This window comes from Bos javanicus, chromosome 7 (genome assembly GCF_032452875.1).
Source record: "Bos javanicus breed banteng chromosome 7, ARS-OSU_banteng_1.0, whole genome shotgun sequence".
NCBI lineage: Eukaryota > Metazoa > Chordata > Mammalia > Artiodactyla > Bovidae > Bos > Bos javanicus.
This window is the reverse complement of record NC_083874.1, coordinates 15,166,680-15,182,797: the sequence shown is the minus strand read 5'-3', so window position 1 is coordinate 15,182,797 and position 16,118 is coordinate 15,166,680. Positions and strand designations below refer to the sequence as shown.

The window sequence follows — 16,118 nt, the reverse complement described above, 5'->3', positions numbered from 1 at the left end:
TTTCAGTGAGCAGTGGCTACTCTTCGTGGCAGTGGGTGGGCTTCACATTGCGGTGGCTTCTCTTGTTGCGGAGCTTGGGCTTCAGGCACACAGGCTTCAGTAACCGTGGCTCACAGGCGTAGTTGCCTTGCAGCATGTGGAATCCTCCCGGACCAGGGATCAAACCTGTGTCCGCTGCGTTGGCAGGTGGATTGCAATCCACTGTGCCTCCAGGGAAGCCCCTAGATTCCATGCCTTGATGATGTAGTTACCAGGTTCCAGAAGTGCATGTGGGGAGGGAGATAATGTGACCACCTGTCACATGTGATGCTCCATATTTTTCCTGACTGCCTTTCCCCCAGTCCTGGCTGTGCCAGGGCACCCCAGGGACTCCCATCATGCCCTGACCATCTGGCATTCCAGTTGAAAGAACTTGCTTGCCCAAGTCTTGCTGGGGCCTGCCTGCCTGCTCCACTGAGGACACACAGACCTGTGTTCCATTACTCAGTTCACCCTTTCCAGGGGCTATTTCACGCTGCCAGACCCAGGGCCTCTCCTCCAGATTCAGAGGTCCCAGTCTCCAAGGGTTCATGCTTGGGCCCCACAAACCTGAGCCCAGATCTGTGTGGCCTTAGGCAAGTGCCTCAACCTCTCTGAGCTTCACTTGTGTCCTCTGTGAAACGGGAAGGCAGGCCCCCACCCCTCAGGATTGCTGGGATAAATGGGGGAGGAAGGCACTGGCCAGCAGGACAGAGATAGAGGGGAAAAGACTGGACAGAAGCGTGCTGAAAGCACAGGCCAATGGGGCTTGCAAGAGGACAGTTAGCAGCTGTCACCAGGAGTGACAATTCAGGTTGGTGGAGGTCCCTGGTTCATGGCCAGCGTCCACACAAGGGCCAGCCAGGCTGGTTCCAGGACCTCGTCATGGTCAGTGTGGGAGAGCCAGGCCAGGGGGCTGACCTCTCGCCCTCGCCACAGCCCACTTGTCCCTGGGCCACCATCACCCTTGGCTTTGCAAGTGAGGACGTTCAGCTCAACTAGTTCTTGATTCCCTTCATTTTTTTTCCTCTGAAAAATTATTTCTCTTTTCATTGTCACCCTAGAAAATACAAAAATGCCCAAAGAAAAACACAAATCTCCATGAGGTTTTTGGGTTATCTCTCAGTGGGCTCAGAGGTGCAGAGAGCTGCCCAAAGTCATAGAGCCTGTACATGGCAGGGCCAGAATTCAAACCCATGACCACTCAACTTGGGAGGAAGGTGAACAGAGCTTGACAACCACCGGGTCTAGGACTGGCCATGCAGCCTTGGGCAAGTCCTTCTCTTCTCTGTGCCTGTTTACTCATCTGAAGACTGGCACTAACCAATGCAAAGTAGGCAGTGAGCAAGAAAGTGGTGTGCCCACAACTTCAGCAGGGCACATAGGCACCAGATAGGCTGCGTTTCTTAGCTTCCTGTGCAGCTAGAGGTATGGCCATTTGACTATATTGCAGCTCATAAGAAAGTGAAGTATTGGTTTCCAGAGAGGATCTCTAAAGGATGGGTGGGCCTTTCTCCTTCTCCTTGTCTCCTCGTGGATGTCTGGGATGTGAAATGGATAGATGGAGCACCAGCAGCCCTCTTGTGTCATGAGGTGATGCTGAAAGTAACAAGATAGAAGCTGTTCTCCAACACTGAGATACCAACTCCAGACTGACAGGAGAGAGGCAAGACGTGAACTCATGGCCGACAAGTCAACATTATTCTGAATTTTTCTGCCATCCATTCCCCAACAAACTGTGATTAGACACATTGATGTTGTTTAGTCACCAAGTCATGTCCGACTCTTTTGCAACCCCATGGACTGTAGCCCGCCAGGTTCCTCTGCCCATGGGATTTCCCAGGCAAGAATACTGGAGTGGGTTGCCATTTTCCTTCTCCAGGGGAACTTCCTGACCCAGGGATCGAACCCAAGTCTCCTGCATTGGTAGGTGGATTCTCAACCAGTGGGCCACCAGAGAAGCCCATCAGATACATATTTTCTCCTGTTCAAATTCCACATATACTTCCCATCTGCCCCATCCCCCACCAAGGGACTCTTTTTTACACTGGCCTCAGTCTGAATACTATGAAATCAAGGGTTTGTGAGCTGATTTTCTGTAAACATTAAAATACACCTAAATCTATTAAAATGAAGTCAAAGTCATTCACACACAAAAATGTGTATTTTTTTCTTTTTTTGGCTCTGCCATATGGCATGTGGCTTCCCAGGTAAAGATGCAGGTTCTAGCCCTGGGTTGGGAAGATCCCCTGGAGGAAGAAATAGCAACCCACTCCAGTATTCTTGCCTGGAAACTTTCATGGACAGGGGAGCCTGAGTCCACAGGGTCACAAAAAGTCAGACACAACTGAGCGACTAAGCACACACACACACGTGGCATGTGGGATCTTCGTTCCCCTACCAGGGATCGAACCCATGCCTCCTGCATTGAAAGCTCTGAGTCTTAGCCACTGAACAGCCATGGAAGCGCCCCTTACAAAAGCAGACTTTCAAAATGACATGTGAGTATCTTGGCAAATGCATTCCAAAGAGGCAACCATAAAAGTAGAGAGTTGTCACAAACAACCCACTTCAGGATTCTGCAGATTAACTGAAGACATTAAACAAATTAAGAAAGATTTACTCAAGAATAATTACTAAATGGGAAGGTAGGAACAGTGGGAGATTGCAGTTTTTTGGTTTCCCAGCTCCTACTGGCCAGGACAGGCCATGAACATCACTGTGGGAGGGGGCTGACTTGGAGCCAAGTAACACCTCAGGCCACTGGGTGAACTGGATACAGTAGAGATCTCAGAGTGTATGGGGAAGTGTATGGGGAAGGCCAAGGTCTCCTCACTGAGGTTGAGATCCTGGTGGCAACAGATTGGCAACCTAGTCAGGACAGACGGTCTCTCTCGTGTCAGTCTGGAGTCGGTGTCTCGGTGTTGGAAACCAGCCTGTATGTTGTTCCTTTCGAATCTGCCGCCCCTACGCACAGCATCACCTCATGACCCAATACGGCTGCTGGTGTACCATCTATTCAGTCAGGAGGTCGAATGGAATAGCTGGCCCCACGTATCCTGAGGGTCTGAAAAGGCGCATGTATGCACCATGCTGTACGAGAGCCGGACAGACCCCATCAACCCACAAACGCAGGCAACCTGCCCTGCAGGAGGCCATGTGCACACGCTGAGAAAATGCAAGAGGGACGGGCGAGAAGCAAAGGCAGGTCTGGCTTGCAAACTGGCTGGAGCACACGCCCCAGGCTTGGGCCCCACTGACTCAGGGGTTTGAGCACAACCAAGCCATCGCTGGCTGGCCCCGAAGCTAGACCGAACCAGGGGTGACTCCCTGAGGGAGTCAGCCTAAAAATAATGAAAAGCAGAAACTCAAAAATTTAGCAGAGACATCAACAGCTGCACATTGTGGGGAGAGGGACCCTACAGAGTCGACTTAGCACTTATTAAAACAAACAGAAAAAACCACCACCAGGACAACTCCCTGCATGTGTGGGGAAAGAGGAATTCAGAGTTGCTAAAATCTATTATTTAAAAAACTGTTCATTTCTTAAAATCATTTATTTATTTGGCTGTGTTGGATCTTGGCTGAGGCATGTGGATCTTTTGTTGTGGCACGCAGATTCTCTAGCTGGGGTGTGTGGGTTTAGTTGTTCTGTGGTATGTGGGATCTTAGTTCCCTGGCCAAGGATCAAACCCACATCCCCCTGTATTGCAAGGCAGATTCTTAACCACTGGACTGCCAGCCAGGGAGGTCCCCAGAGATGTCCATTTTTGAGAAAGTTTCCTGGTGGTCCAGTGGTTAGGACACTGCTCTCTTCCTACCAGGGGTGTAGGTTCAATCCCTGGTCGGGGAGCTGGGGTCCCACAGGCCACATGGCACGGCCGAAAAAAAAAGCCTGTTTTTGAAAAAAAGAAAGAAAGAAAGAAAGAAAAGGCAGCAAGACATGTGAAGAAAGAGCTAAGTGTGACCTACCCTGAGGAAAAAAAAGTAAGTTGATAGAAATGTTCTCTGAGGGAGACCAGATGTTGCACCCAAAGCAGTCAGTACAAACATTCATAAAACTAAAGTGAACAATGTTTATGAAGAATTAATGGCAAATATGATGACAGTGACTCACAAATGTAAGATCTTAAGGGAGACACAAAAACTACAGAATAGGACCTAAAGTAAGTTCTGGACTTGGAAGCTCTTTATCACCTGGGTTCCCACAATGCCCTGGGCTTCCTATGTCAGGACTTCCAACTGCTGACGGCACCTGCCTGTTTACCTGTCTTCCTGACCCCACTGTGGCTGCAAAGGGGCAGGGACTGATCTGTCTGCTCTCTGCATGACATGGTGGGCTTAAACAAATGATGGGGAGTGGCAGTGGAGAGAGACCCAGAGAGAGCCCCGGCTGCTAGTCAAGATGGTGTGACATCCAGGCAAGGTCCTCCTTTGCCTGGGCCTCAGTGTCTTCCCCCAGGAAATGGGCCCCCCAGGATCTGGTGACGGGAGGACAGGACTGCAGACACAGTGAGGCCTCAGCCAGGGCCTTGCGTCGCTCGGGTAGGCGGCTGCAGACATTCCCCCCGTGCCAGGAGCCGGCAATGAGTTCAGCAGAAGCCGAGACTTTTGTTGGAGGTTTAATTTATTACTGTTTGACATCCAGTGACACTGACATACCCTCGCCGGGCCTCTGGGCCCCCAGCCCCGGCGAGTCTGACCTGTCCAATAAAATACAGTACAAGGAGTGGACGGCTACACACATGCATCCACAGCTTTAAACTACAGTGATTCCAAACTGCGGCCGAAACAGTACTGCCAGGGAAAGGGAAGAAAGACAGGTGTCGTGTGTTCCCCAATTCATAATTCGGTTTTTTTCTCCTTTTAAACAGTTAATGTTGTTACAAACGCTACTGATGCCAGGACAGGGCCAGACACAGACAGTCCTACATCTTCTCTGCCGTATAAATATGGAAGATTTTCGTTTATACAGTTTTTATCCCAAGTCTGAAACTACATCTGCTTCTACCCGTTACTGCTAAGGGCTAACACCGTCTCGGCTCTGGAACGAGGGGCTCGGGGTCGAGACTCTGGAATGTCGGGACTCAGTCTTCCTCGCTGCCACTTCCTGAGCGGTCCTGGGAGGGGGACAGGAGAGGAGAGTGAGAGTCAGCCTGGCCCTTGGGAGCACCCAGACAGCATGTGGGATCTTAGTTCCCCGAGCAGGGATTGAACCTATGCCTCTCTGTGTGAAAGTGCAAAGTTTTAACCACTAGACCACCAGGGAAGTCCCCGACCTTTGCTTTAAATATACTTAATCACCAGTTCAGGCAGAACTGCCTTGTCCACACTGAGGCTGGGGTGGAGTGACCTTTGCCCTCAGTCCCTGCTGCCAAGGTCACATCCAAATGTCATTTTCTCCCAAGGACTGGCCCCTGCACCCTCACATTGACGACTCCTTAGTTCCTGGGAAGCAGGCTGGGCCTTCTCAGCTCTGTCCCACTGCTGACTGCCTGTCCCTGTGCCCCTGACCTGTGGGGGGTTTTTTGTCTGTTTTTGTGGCTGAGCCTCAAGGTCTGTGGTATTTTAGTTTCCTGGCCAGGTATTAAACCCAGGCCCTCAGCCGTTAAAGTGCTGAGTCTTAACCACCGGGTCACCAGGGAATTCCCCTGACCTGAGGCTTTAAAACCACCTTGGGTATTCCTGACCACGCACAATCTCTGCTCTTCTGTGTAAACATTTTCAACACCTTAGCAAGGGCCACAGAAGGTGCTGCTGGATCCAGACTGGGCAGACAGGGAGCTGTACAGCCCAGACTCTCCTGGCCACCACAAGGCCACCGCTCCCCGTGTTCAGAATGTCATTAACATCCCCGTAAGACCACAGACGTCAGTGGTCAGGATTATTCTGAGGCACCTGGTTTTGCTATTACTGCAAATAGCTCTACAAGAAGACTAACGATGATGAAATGGTGCTTGTCAAGCTTTCTGCTGGGAGCTGGGGCCCGTGAAATGCACTTGACCTCCCTACTTTGTGGAAGTGGAGGCAGGCTCAGAGGTCCTGCAGCAGGGAAGGGCCAGGCGTCCAGGTGGGAGCCAGAGGGCAAAACTTATTAAAACGCAGCAAGCGAGTCTGTTCCTGTCCCCAGGCCCAGGAGACTGTACAGGCTTGGTGCTCCTGTGGTTCTCGTGGCTCCTCCCTGGTGTGCCTGGGGGACCATCACCGAGGTACCACTCACAGCCCCGTTCGTGGTGTCAGCTCCCCTGTTTATAGGACTGTGGTCTATGGGACTTTCACTTTCTGTTTGCTTTATGCAACCCACCACCACTGTCTGGAAACCCTCTGAGGCAGGCCAGGACGGAGCCACAAGTAGAGGCCTGGGGAGCACAGTGTGGTGAGGATGCCACAGCACTGGGGGAGCGGGGCCGGTCTCTCTGAAGGCATCTCCAACTCCCTGCCTCCCGCCCCCTCACGGTCAGCCTGGGGTTGTGCAGTGGGAACTGTGGGGGTCGGGTAGGGAGGAGGGATGCCCTGTCTGAACCCGACGCTCAGTGGCTCCAAGAGCACTGGTTCCAGGGCTGCACGGACTTGGGTTTGAGTCCCACGCTCTGTAACACTGAGCCTCGTCTGTGGATTGGGGGGTCTGAAAACATCCCACAGGTCTAGGACCTGGCAAGAAGAATAGATGCCAGTGACCTGCCCGCCCCGGGGCGCGGGGACCTCACCTCCTCCTGCTCCTCCTCGCTGTCGTCGTCGCTCACCACTGGCTTGGCCCTGGACCCACGGCTCGGCCGCCGCCGGCCCCCCTTGAGCCGATCCTGGGCCTTCTCCTTCCGGCCAAGCTTGATCTTCACTTTGACTGAGCGAGCTGGGGAGGGGACCAGAAGGAAAGGAGACGTGAGCGCGGGGCCCCAGGGTGTCTTGGGGGTGGATGTGACCTCCCACCCCCACCCCCAGGACTCACACTCTGACTCGGAGCCTTCCTCCTCGCCCTCCTCCTCCTCCTCGCTCTCCTCCCCTTCACTGTCGTCCTCCTTCTCGATTTTCTGCCGCACGCTGGTGAAGACCGACTGCAGGACGATGGAGTCTTCATAGATCTGGGTGGAGACACACGGGGCTCAGGTCGGGGGCCCGATGAGGGGCTGCCTGCCTGCCCGCCTGGTCCCGGACGAGGGACAGCTCAATGAAACGGTCCTGGAGAGAAGGTCAGGCATCCCTCTTTTTTTTCAAGTATTTATTTATCTAGCTGCGCTGGGTCTTAGTTGTGGCACATGAACTCTCAGCTGTGGCACCTGGGATTCAGTTCCCTGACCAAGGACTGAACCTGGGTTCTCTGCATTGGGAGCATAGAGTCTTAGCCACTGGACCACCACAGAAGTCCCCCTCTCTCCCCTTGAAGAATCGCAGCGAGCACCCGGTTAAAGGCTCTGAGATGGCCTGTAGTTTAGCATCAGAGACGCACGGCCTCACTGAAGCCAGCATTCCCCGGCATGTGCGACTCTAAAGTCTCTTTGCTAGGAGGCATTCATCCCAGCAATGAGGAAAACTGCCAGGCTGAGGCTGTGTGTGTGAATCTCATCACCGGACAAGACCCAGCACAGAGCTGGACGTCCTTTCAAAAGCGTCCCTGAATGACTTCATAACAGATTCCAGGACGTTAACAGAGTGTGCCCAGGGCCCCACGGACGGATGGGACTGAGTCTATTTCTTCTATTTTGCTCATCTTTATCTTCTGCCGTGTTTTCAGTAATGAACACATATGGCCTCTGTAATGAGCGATGTGCTCCGAGGTGCAGGGAACCTTTTTCTGAACCGGTCAATTCACGGGGGTGGGGAGTGGGGGCCCAGGACCGCTCACCAGGGAGCCCTCCAGGTTGAAGGTCTGCGCGTTCTGACACAGCAGCATCACGTCCTTCTCCAGGTCGTTGAGGCTGCGGTACTTGTGGTTGCGGATGCGCTCCTGGGGGCAGGAGAAGCGGCCTTATCTCGGGGCCCCCTGGCACCCGGGGTCCCAGCCACCTAAGGCGAGGTCACAGTGGAACTCCCCGGCTGTGTGTGGACTCAGGGGCCCAGCCATGGGTGATGGGGTCACCTGCCACATCCTCAGGCCCCCAGTGGCCAATGACCAGGGCCCCTGGTGGGGGCTCCCAAGACCAAGAACCCCTGCTCCCACTTCCCATGGCTCTAAGCACTTGACTCGGGATTACCTTTATCTTCTTGAAGTCCACAGGCTTGCGGATGAGCTCGTAGTACTCGGGCAGCTCCTTGCGGGACGGCAGCTGGATGAACACCTCGCTGAGCTGGCGTCCACTGCTGCTGTAAGGAGAGACGTGGCTGCGTCACTCGCAGGCCCTGCTTGCCGGGGAGCCCCTACCTCTGCCCGGCACCCTCCTCCCAACAACCACTACCCCACCCTGGGCACTGGAGGACAGAGATAGTGAGAAATTTTAAAGTCCATTCAGGAGTCATTTCCTGTTATGTGAGCAGACTCGTTGAGTTCTGGAACATTCCCGAGGGGCAGCCAAGCAGAGAGGTCTGCTGCTGCATCTGTATGGAGGCTCTGAACTCACCCACCTCCCCCCACCCCAGCCCTGGAGGAAACAGCATCACGTGCCACATGCAGCAAGAGCCTTGGCACCTGCACGAGGGAGAACTCTTTATTTACATATGACACAGAAATCAGTTTGCTCGTGTCGGGAGTGTTAAATGACAGCGTTTTCAGAGATGGGTTTTTCAAGCATGTTGTGCCTCACTCGGGTAGCGCTCATGAGCAGTGAACTTCAGAGAACTAGGCAAAAACCCAAGGAGAGACGCCCCCTGACAAGATGCTAATGGGCGACTAGAGCTGTTTCCTAGTTCTTTCCACTAAGCAGCGCTGGTTTTGTACCAGAGAGCAGAGGAAAGGAGAGCTGTCAGTGGCCATGAAATGAGGAATCCAAACACTGGGCTCCAAGGCGACAACCCCCTGGGGGCCTGGACAAGGAATGGGGTGAACCAAGACACCCCCCCCAGCGTCCCTTCAGCCTCCAGAAGGGGGATCCTGTCTCCCAGAGAGACGGTAGAAGAGGCTCTGCGCGGCCAACCAGGGGGCTGGGGACCTGGTCACCCTCCTTTCCCACTCTCTCCACCCGGGGCTCCATGTGCTCTGGCTGTGGGTTCATTTAGGTCCCGCTCACTGCCTGGGCTCCTCCTGGCTGCTTCACAACACAGGCTCCTCCAAGGCAGGTATGAGATGGTAGATTCGGTCCTGGGGGCACCAGGAGTGGAGCACCGCCTCCCGTCAACACTGCTGCCTTCCTGGTCTTTTCAGGACAGTCCTCAGGGAACAGGGTGGCAGCCTGTCCATCTGTCTGCACGTCCTCAACACATCTCGTGCTTGTTTTTGGTCTACCAGCCAGGAAGACAGCAGTGACGACCTGACTGCTTCTCGGGTTTTGTCGCCAGATGCCCCATCTCACAGCGGCATCAGGGAGCAGCTTGGCCAGGACTGCCCGCCCCAGAGGCTGCTGCCATTTGCCCCTGGCCCCCTCTCACACCCGGGGAAACACGGGGGCTGGAACCCGGGCCTTGCACATTACTGGCCTCCTACCATCTCTGGGCCAGATGCACGACACACGTGTTCTCAAGGGACTATGTTATTCCAACTGTAATGAGGAAACCGGTGAGAAGCTCAGCCCGAACACCAGCCTTGCTGGTCTTGGCCTCCCTGCCAGCGTGAAGTGGGGTCGCCTGTGCTCAACAAGGGCCAGCCCCCTCTTTCCTCCGGGCTGAGTTCTCAGCCACATCCTGCCTTGTGTGGGGCTGGCAGGTCACACACTGGGGGTGGGGAGGGAGGCCAGCTCCAGGCCACTGTCCCCACCCAAGGGCCTGTCCCCAGGGGCACAGGTGTCCTCTCTCTCATGAACAGGGTGGTGGGTGGTTTGGCCACAAGAAAACTGGAATTTGTTCACATAAATTCCAAAAAAACCGCGAACAGGCATGAAATACGCTGGGGCCTCTACTTCAGATAAGTGGACTCGGGGTGATGGGAGACAAGCCAACCCCGCTCACTCTGGGAAACTGGTTTCTGATGTTCCAGCAGAGCCCAGACCTGCGCCCGATTCCTCAACCCACACAGGCCCTGTTCCTCCCCATGGAACCTGAGCAAAGGGCTCTCCGTTACCATCTTGACTGCAGTATCACTACGCTTCTGAGCAGGACACGGGCCTGCAGGTATGATGTAACTAAAGTGCCTGCACAGTAGTGTATGCTAGGAATTCCCGCTTTACTTCACTTTTTTTTTAAGAAACACCAGTTTGGGGACTTCCCTGATGGTCCAGTGGCTGAGACTCTGCTCTCCCAATGCAGAGGGGCCAGGTTCCATCCCTGGTCAGGGAACTAGACCCCCACATGCCGTAACTAAAGATGCCATGTGTCGCAATGCAGAATCAATGCAGCGAAGTTGAATAAACAAATAAGTTAATTAAAAAAGAAAACAACAACAAAATAAAATGAAACGACAGTTTTAAATCCACTGAACTCATTCTGCAGCTCACTGACGGGCATGCGTGTGGTGCCAAGGCTACATGCCTGCCTGTAGCATCATACAGGTGACCTGGCCTCAGGGTACCTGGAGCCCTTCAGGGAACTTAGGACGGGGGACTCTAGCACCATTACACAGAGGAACATTTCATAAAACCCTCTCACAAACCTCTGGGGGAACCTTTTCCCTGAGGAATGAAGGCCCACCCTGCCTGAAAACCATTGTCTGGTGTGTTGTGCTGAGCATGGATGGCCGGGGACTGGTCATGTGAGAGGGAGGGGCAGGGTGCCAGGGCCACGGGGACTCTGAAAACCATCTTCTCTGACAATGCAGACCTCTTGGAAAGCTACTGCCGCAAAACTCTGGTTGCCAAAGTGCTGAGAGATCCTTTTTTGTCTTCAGAAATCCCCTGGAGAGTACCTCACCCCCACCCACTATGCACTGGGGCTGGGAGCCTTCCAGGCCTGCTCACCAAGTCCCTCCTTGCTGAGAACAGAACCCACGGCGCTCTGGGGGCTGCTTGGCTCTCCAGGATGGGCGGCCCACCACCTCCGATGTCCGTGCCTCTCTCTACCTGCTCAGTCGCCTCAGAATCACCCAAGCAGCTGCTCCCCCAGGGAACCCTGGCTCCTGCCTTTGCCTCAATATAAACATCACCTCCACGACAATGAAAATGGATGGCTGAGGTGAAAGACAGACAGGCACAGGGACTTCCCTGGTGGTCCAGTGGCTAAGGCTCCACACTCCCATGCAGGAGAGGGGGACGCGCCTGGGGTTCAATCCCTGGTCAGGGAACTACAACCCACGTGTTGCAACTAAGAGTTTGTATGCCACAAGTAAGATCTGGTGCAGCCAAATAAGCAAATACATATGAAAGAAAAAAGATAAAGGTGTCACACATCTTCATTTACTCACTCCTTGAGCCCCCCAGCCTCCAGGACTTGGCTGAGCCTGGCCTCTTTTTGAACTTTAAGTCATGAGATCCCAGAGGGTGCGCCCCCAGGCGTGGCCGCCCCCCTGCATGGCTCTGAGACCTGCTCTTGTTGGCCCTTGTGCTGCGCCACATGCTCCATGGTGGGCATGTGCCACAGTCTGCTTGTCCCCCTGCTGGTGGCAGGAACCTGGGCTATGGTCTGAGATATTAAATGGTGAGCAGCCGCAGACACTGTGTCCCAGTTCTTGGCCTGTATCACGTGGGAAGGTCCCTGGGGGGTGGGGGGCCTGGTCCTGGAGGCAGGGGCGCTGTTTTGGTAGCAACTGAGCCCATGTTCACTCTTCTGGCCGTGGGTGAGCCATCTACCAGCATCTCTTGTTGTTTTCCCATCCAAGTACTAACCAGGCCCAACCCTGCTTAGCTTCTGAGATCAGACGAGCTCGTGTACACTCAGGGTAGTATGGCCACAGACTCTCCTGTGGTTTTAATTCACGTTTCCTTGATGAGCATCATCACAGGTATACTGGTCATGTGATGACCTCTCCCAGGCAGTCCTTGTTTTCTTACTTTTCCTCCTGGGAATTCTGTGTAGGGCACATTCATCGTAAACACCTCCAGTTCATGGCATGTCTTTTTTTTAAAAAAAATATTTGGCTGCACTGGGTCTTAGCTATGGGATGCAGGATCATTAGTTGTGGCGTGTGGGATCTAGTTCCCCGACCAGGGATTGAACCCTGGGCCCCTGCCTTGGGAGCACGGAGCCACAGCCACTGGACCACCAGGGAGGCCCCCACGGTGTGTCTTCTTACTCCTTTGATGGTGTCTTTTGAGGAAGGGGCCTTAGTTTTAATCTGAGTCCAATTTACCAATATTTCCTATTATACCTGGTGTTTCTCGTCTTGTGAAAAAAATCTTTATCTACCCCTAGGTCATGGAAGTATTGCATTTCCTTCTTGAAAGACTTTGCTATTTTTCTTTTTACCATGCCACAAGGCTTATAGGATCTTAGTTCCTTGTCCAGGGATTGAACCCAAGCCCCTTGCAGTGGAAGCATGGAGTCTTAACCACTGGACCACCAGGAAGTCCCCGGAAGCTTTGCTGCTTTAATCCTTTCCATTAGGCACGAGGCTGGTTATCCTGGTTAGTGTTTGTCCACAGCAACTATCATCTTCCCTACCATGTCTTGCCTGGCTTTACTAGCTGGAACACAAGCCACGAGGGCAGAGGCTTTGCCTGTTTTATTTGCTGCTCTATCTTCTGCACCAGGAATAAACCCTGGTCCACAACAGGTGCTCAATACACATTATTTAAATGAAGAAACGGCTCAGGGTGCAAGCCCTAAGGTCACAGAGCAGTGTGCCAACTCAGGTTTCAGCAGGGCCGTCTCTGAGCAAGGATGCCCCCTTGCCCTGCCCCTACATGGTCATTCATACAGCACCCTGTTCCAGAAAGGACCCTGGCAGCAAGAGCAGGAACCCCACTGCCCAGAGAGCGTGCTGCTGTGAGGACTGGCTCTCAAGAAGTTTCTGCAGGCAGAGCTGCTTGGAACTCCATCTCCAGCCCTGCTCTGTGTCCGGCCGCCCGGTAGCAGAGGGGAGGGGAGTGAAAGAGCCTGGGAGAACCCCGAGGCTGTCAGGACCCTCCCAGGACCCCAGTTCAGACACAAAGAACGGAAGCGCCCACCACGGCCCTCATGCCCCCAGCCTGCCCTGCCACCTGCTTTGGCAGCAACGATGGCAGCTGTTACCTATGACAATGAAATTAATCTCCTGCCTCTAGATGTTAGCTCCCGCAGCAGGGATCTTCTCCCTCATTCACTGTCCTGTCCCTGTCACAACGGGACATGACACACAGAGGGGCTGAGCGACCAGGGCCCTGCCTGGAGCCTCAACCCCTCCCACATCTAGCCCACTGGTCCTTTCTTATTCAATGAGGTTTGTCACAACCAGGCTGACCACACTGTGGGGGAGAGCCCCAAAGTCTAAATGACACATCCTTTCACGTGTTCTTGAAACAAAATTACAACATGTGGGGGACTTCCCTCGTGGCCCAGTGGCTATGATTCAATGCTGCCAATGGAGGGGGCCAAGGTTCAGGGCACTTGGTCAGGGGACTAAGGTCCCACAGGCCCCAACTAAGATCCAGTACAGTCAAATAAGTAACTAAATATTTTTAAAACCTACAACACGTGAAGGAGAAATAAAGAATCAGAGGACTTCCCTGGTGGTCCAGTGAGCCTGCCAATGCAGGGCACACGGGTTTGATCCCTAGTCTGGGAAGATCTCATGTGCCAAGGAGCTACAAAGCCCGTGCACCACAACTACTGAGCCCAAGCTCTAAAGCCTGTGCTCTGCAGCTAGTAAGTAGCTCTACTCACTGCAACTAGAGAAAAGCCTGCACACAGCAACGAAGACCTCAAGCAGTAAAAACAAACAAAACCCTTAAAAAAAAAAGTTTCTCAGTATCTAAGAGATCATCCATTGGTTATGCCATTCAAACAGATGGAGAAACCAGAGAGGTTATGAGAGCTGGCCCGGACACTGGGAACTGGGGGCAGGCAGGACTCGAGCACAGGTCTCCTTGGCCAAGTCAGGGGTCTCTCCCATCCTTTCCCTCACGCTGTTCTAAATCGAGGGTCAGCAAACTTCATCTGTGAACAGCTAGTGTAAATGTTACAGGCTTTGTGTGCCATATCACCTCGGTCACAATGACTCAACTCTGCCGTTGTCACACCGAAGTGGCCACACAGAACATGTAGGCAAAGGGAGTTTGGCTGTGTTCCTCATTTATGTTCTGCAGTTGCTAAGTCTCGTTCAGCTCTTTGCAACCCCATGGACTGCAGCACGCCAGGCTCCTCTGTCCTCCACTGTCTCCCCGAGTTTGCTCAAATTCATGTCCATTGAGTTGATGATGCCATCCAACCATCTCATCCTCTGTTGCCCCCTTCTCCTCTTACCCTCAGTCTTTCCCAGCATCAGAGTCTTTTCCAGTAAGTCAGCTCTTCGCATCAGGTGGCCAAAGTATTGGAGTTTCAACTTCAACATCAGTCCTTCCAATGAACACTCAGGACTAATCTCCTTGCAGTCCAAGGAACTCTCAACAGTCTTCTCCAACACCACGGTTCAAAATCATCAATTCTTCAGCACTCAGCCTTCTTTATAGGTCCAACTCTAACATCTATACATGACTACTGGAAAAACCATAGCTTGACTATACGGACCTTTGCTGGCAAAGTGATGTCTCTGCTTTTTAATATGCAGTCTAAGGTTTTAATACACTATCCAGGTATGTCATTTATAAAAAAACAAACTTTGATTTTCATATAATTTCATACCATGAAATAGTTGTCATCTTCTTTTCATGGCCTCACCACACACCCTGCAGGATCTTAGTTCCCTGATCAGGGATCAAACTCAGACCTCCTAAAGTGGAAGCTCCGAGTCCTGACCAGTAGACTGCCAGGGACGTCCCCAAATAGTATTCTTTTGATTCTCTGAAACTCATTTAAGAAAAAATTCTTAATTCAGACTATACACATACAAGTGGTGAGCCAGAACTTATTTCTGCTGATTTGGTTTGTTGAGCCCTGGTTATGAATCCTAAAAATAACAGGAAGAATGTCTGTACCAAGGATGATAACATACAGCTTGGTGCCTCCCATTGCTCATCCTCTGACAGGGGCAGACACTGCAAATGGATCACAGCAGCACTCTTGTCTTTCGCACTGAGAGCCTCAGGCAAGCAGAAGCAGTCAACTGAAGATGGTGCTCCTGATAGATCCTACTACTTGCCCCACCCTGTCCCTCAGCACCGCTCTCCTTCCTAGAGTGCAGATCTTCCTAGTTCAGTTCAGCTCAGTCGCTCAGTCGTGTCCGACTCTTTGCGACCCCATGAATCGCAGCATGCCAGGCTTCCCTGTCCATCACCAACTCCCGGAGTTCACTCAGACTCACGTCCATCGAGTCAGTGATGCCATCCAGCCATCTCATCCTCTGGAGTCCCCTTCTCCTCCTGCCCCCAATCCCTCCCAGCATCAGAGTCTTTTCCAATGAGTCAACTCTTCACATGAGGTGGCCAAAGTACTGGCGTTTCAGCTTCAGCATCATTCCTTCCAAAGAAATCCCAGGGCTGATCTCCTTCAGAATGGACTGGTTGGATCTCCTTGCAGTCCAAGGGACTCTCAAGAGTCTTCTCCAATACCACAGTTCAAAAGCATCAATTCTTCAGCGCTCAGCCTTCTTCACAGTCCAATTCTCATATCCATACATGACCACTGGAAAACCCATAGCCTTGATTAGACGGACCTTTGTTGGCAAAGTAATGTCTCTGCTATCTAGGTTGGTCATAACTTTCCTTCCAAGGAGTAAGCGTCACCTCTAGATAACATCTTCTCGCCCTGGGCCATTTTCTCTTTTGACTCAGTCAGTAAAATGTATCAGCAAGGGTCCTAGATAGGAGCAGCTGTGCTTAGCCACTCAGTTGTGTCTGACTTTCTCTGACCACATGGATGGTGGCCCACCAGGCTCCTTGGTCCATGGGGATTCTCTAGGCAAGAATACTGGAGTGGGTTGCCATGCCCTCCTCCAGGGGATCTTCCTGACCCAGGGATTGGACCCAGGTCTCCTGCACTGCAGGCAGATTTTTTTTTATCATCTGAGCCAC

The 16,118-nt window shown here is 52.8% G+C and overlaps 1 protein-coding gene across 7 annotated transcripts in view; it reads right to left on the bottom strand.

The window, feature by feature from the left end:
- Positions 1-4,627: 4,627 nt before the first annotated feature.
- SMARCA4 (SWI/SNF related, matrix associated, actin dependent regulator of chromatin, subfamily a, member 4) overlaps positions 4,628-16,118 on the bottom strand; it is a 90,291-nt gene continuing 78,800 nt past the window's right edge. For 5 of the 7 annotated variants that reach the window (XM_061422161.1, XM_061422164.1, XM_061422162.1 and 2 more), the window contains 5 exons: positions 8,208-8,316; positions 7,859-7,960; positions 6,965-7,097; positions 6,726-6,868; positions 4,628-5,138 (listed from right to left, as the gene is read on the bottom strand). In XM_061422161.1, coding sequence (XP_061278145.1) covers positions 5,106-5,138; positions 6,726-6,868; positions 6,965-7,097; positions 7,859-7,960; positions 8,208-8,316 — 520 coding nt within the window. In that variant the 3' untranslated portion in view covers positions 4,628-5,105. The remainder of the gene's footprint in view (positions 5,139-6,725; positions 6,869-6,964; positions 7,098-7,858; positions 7,961-8,207; positions 8,317-16,118) is intronic. The other 2 variants (XM_061422158.1, XM_061422163.1) reach the window with 1 other exon arrangement.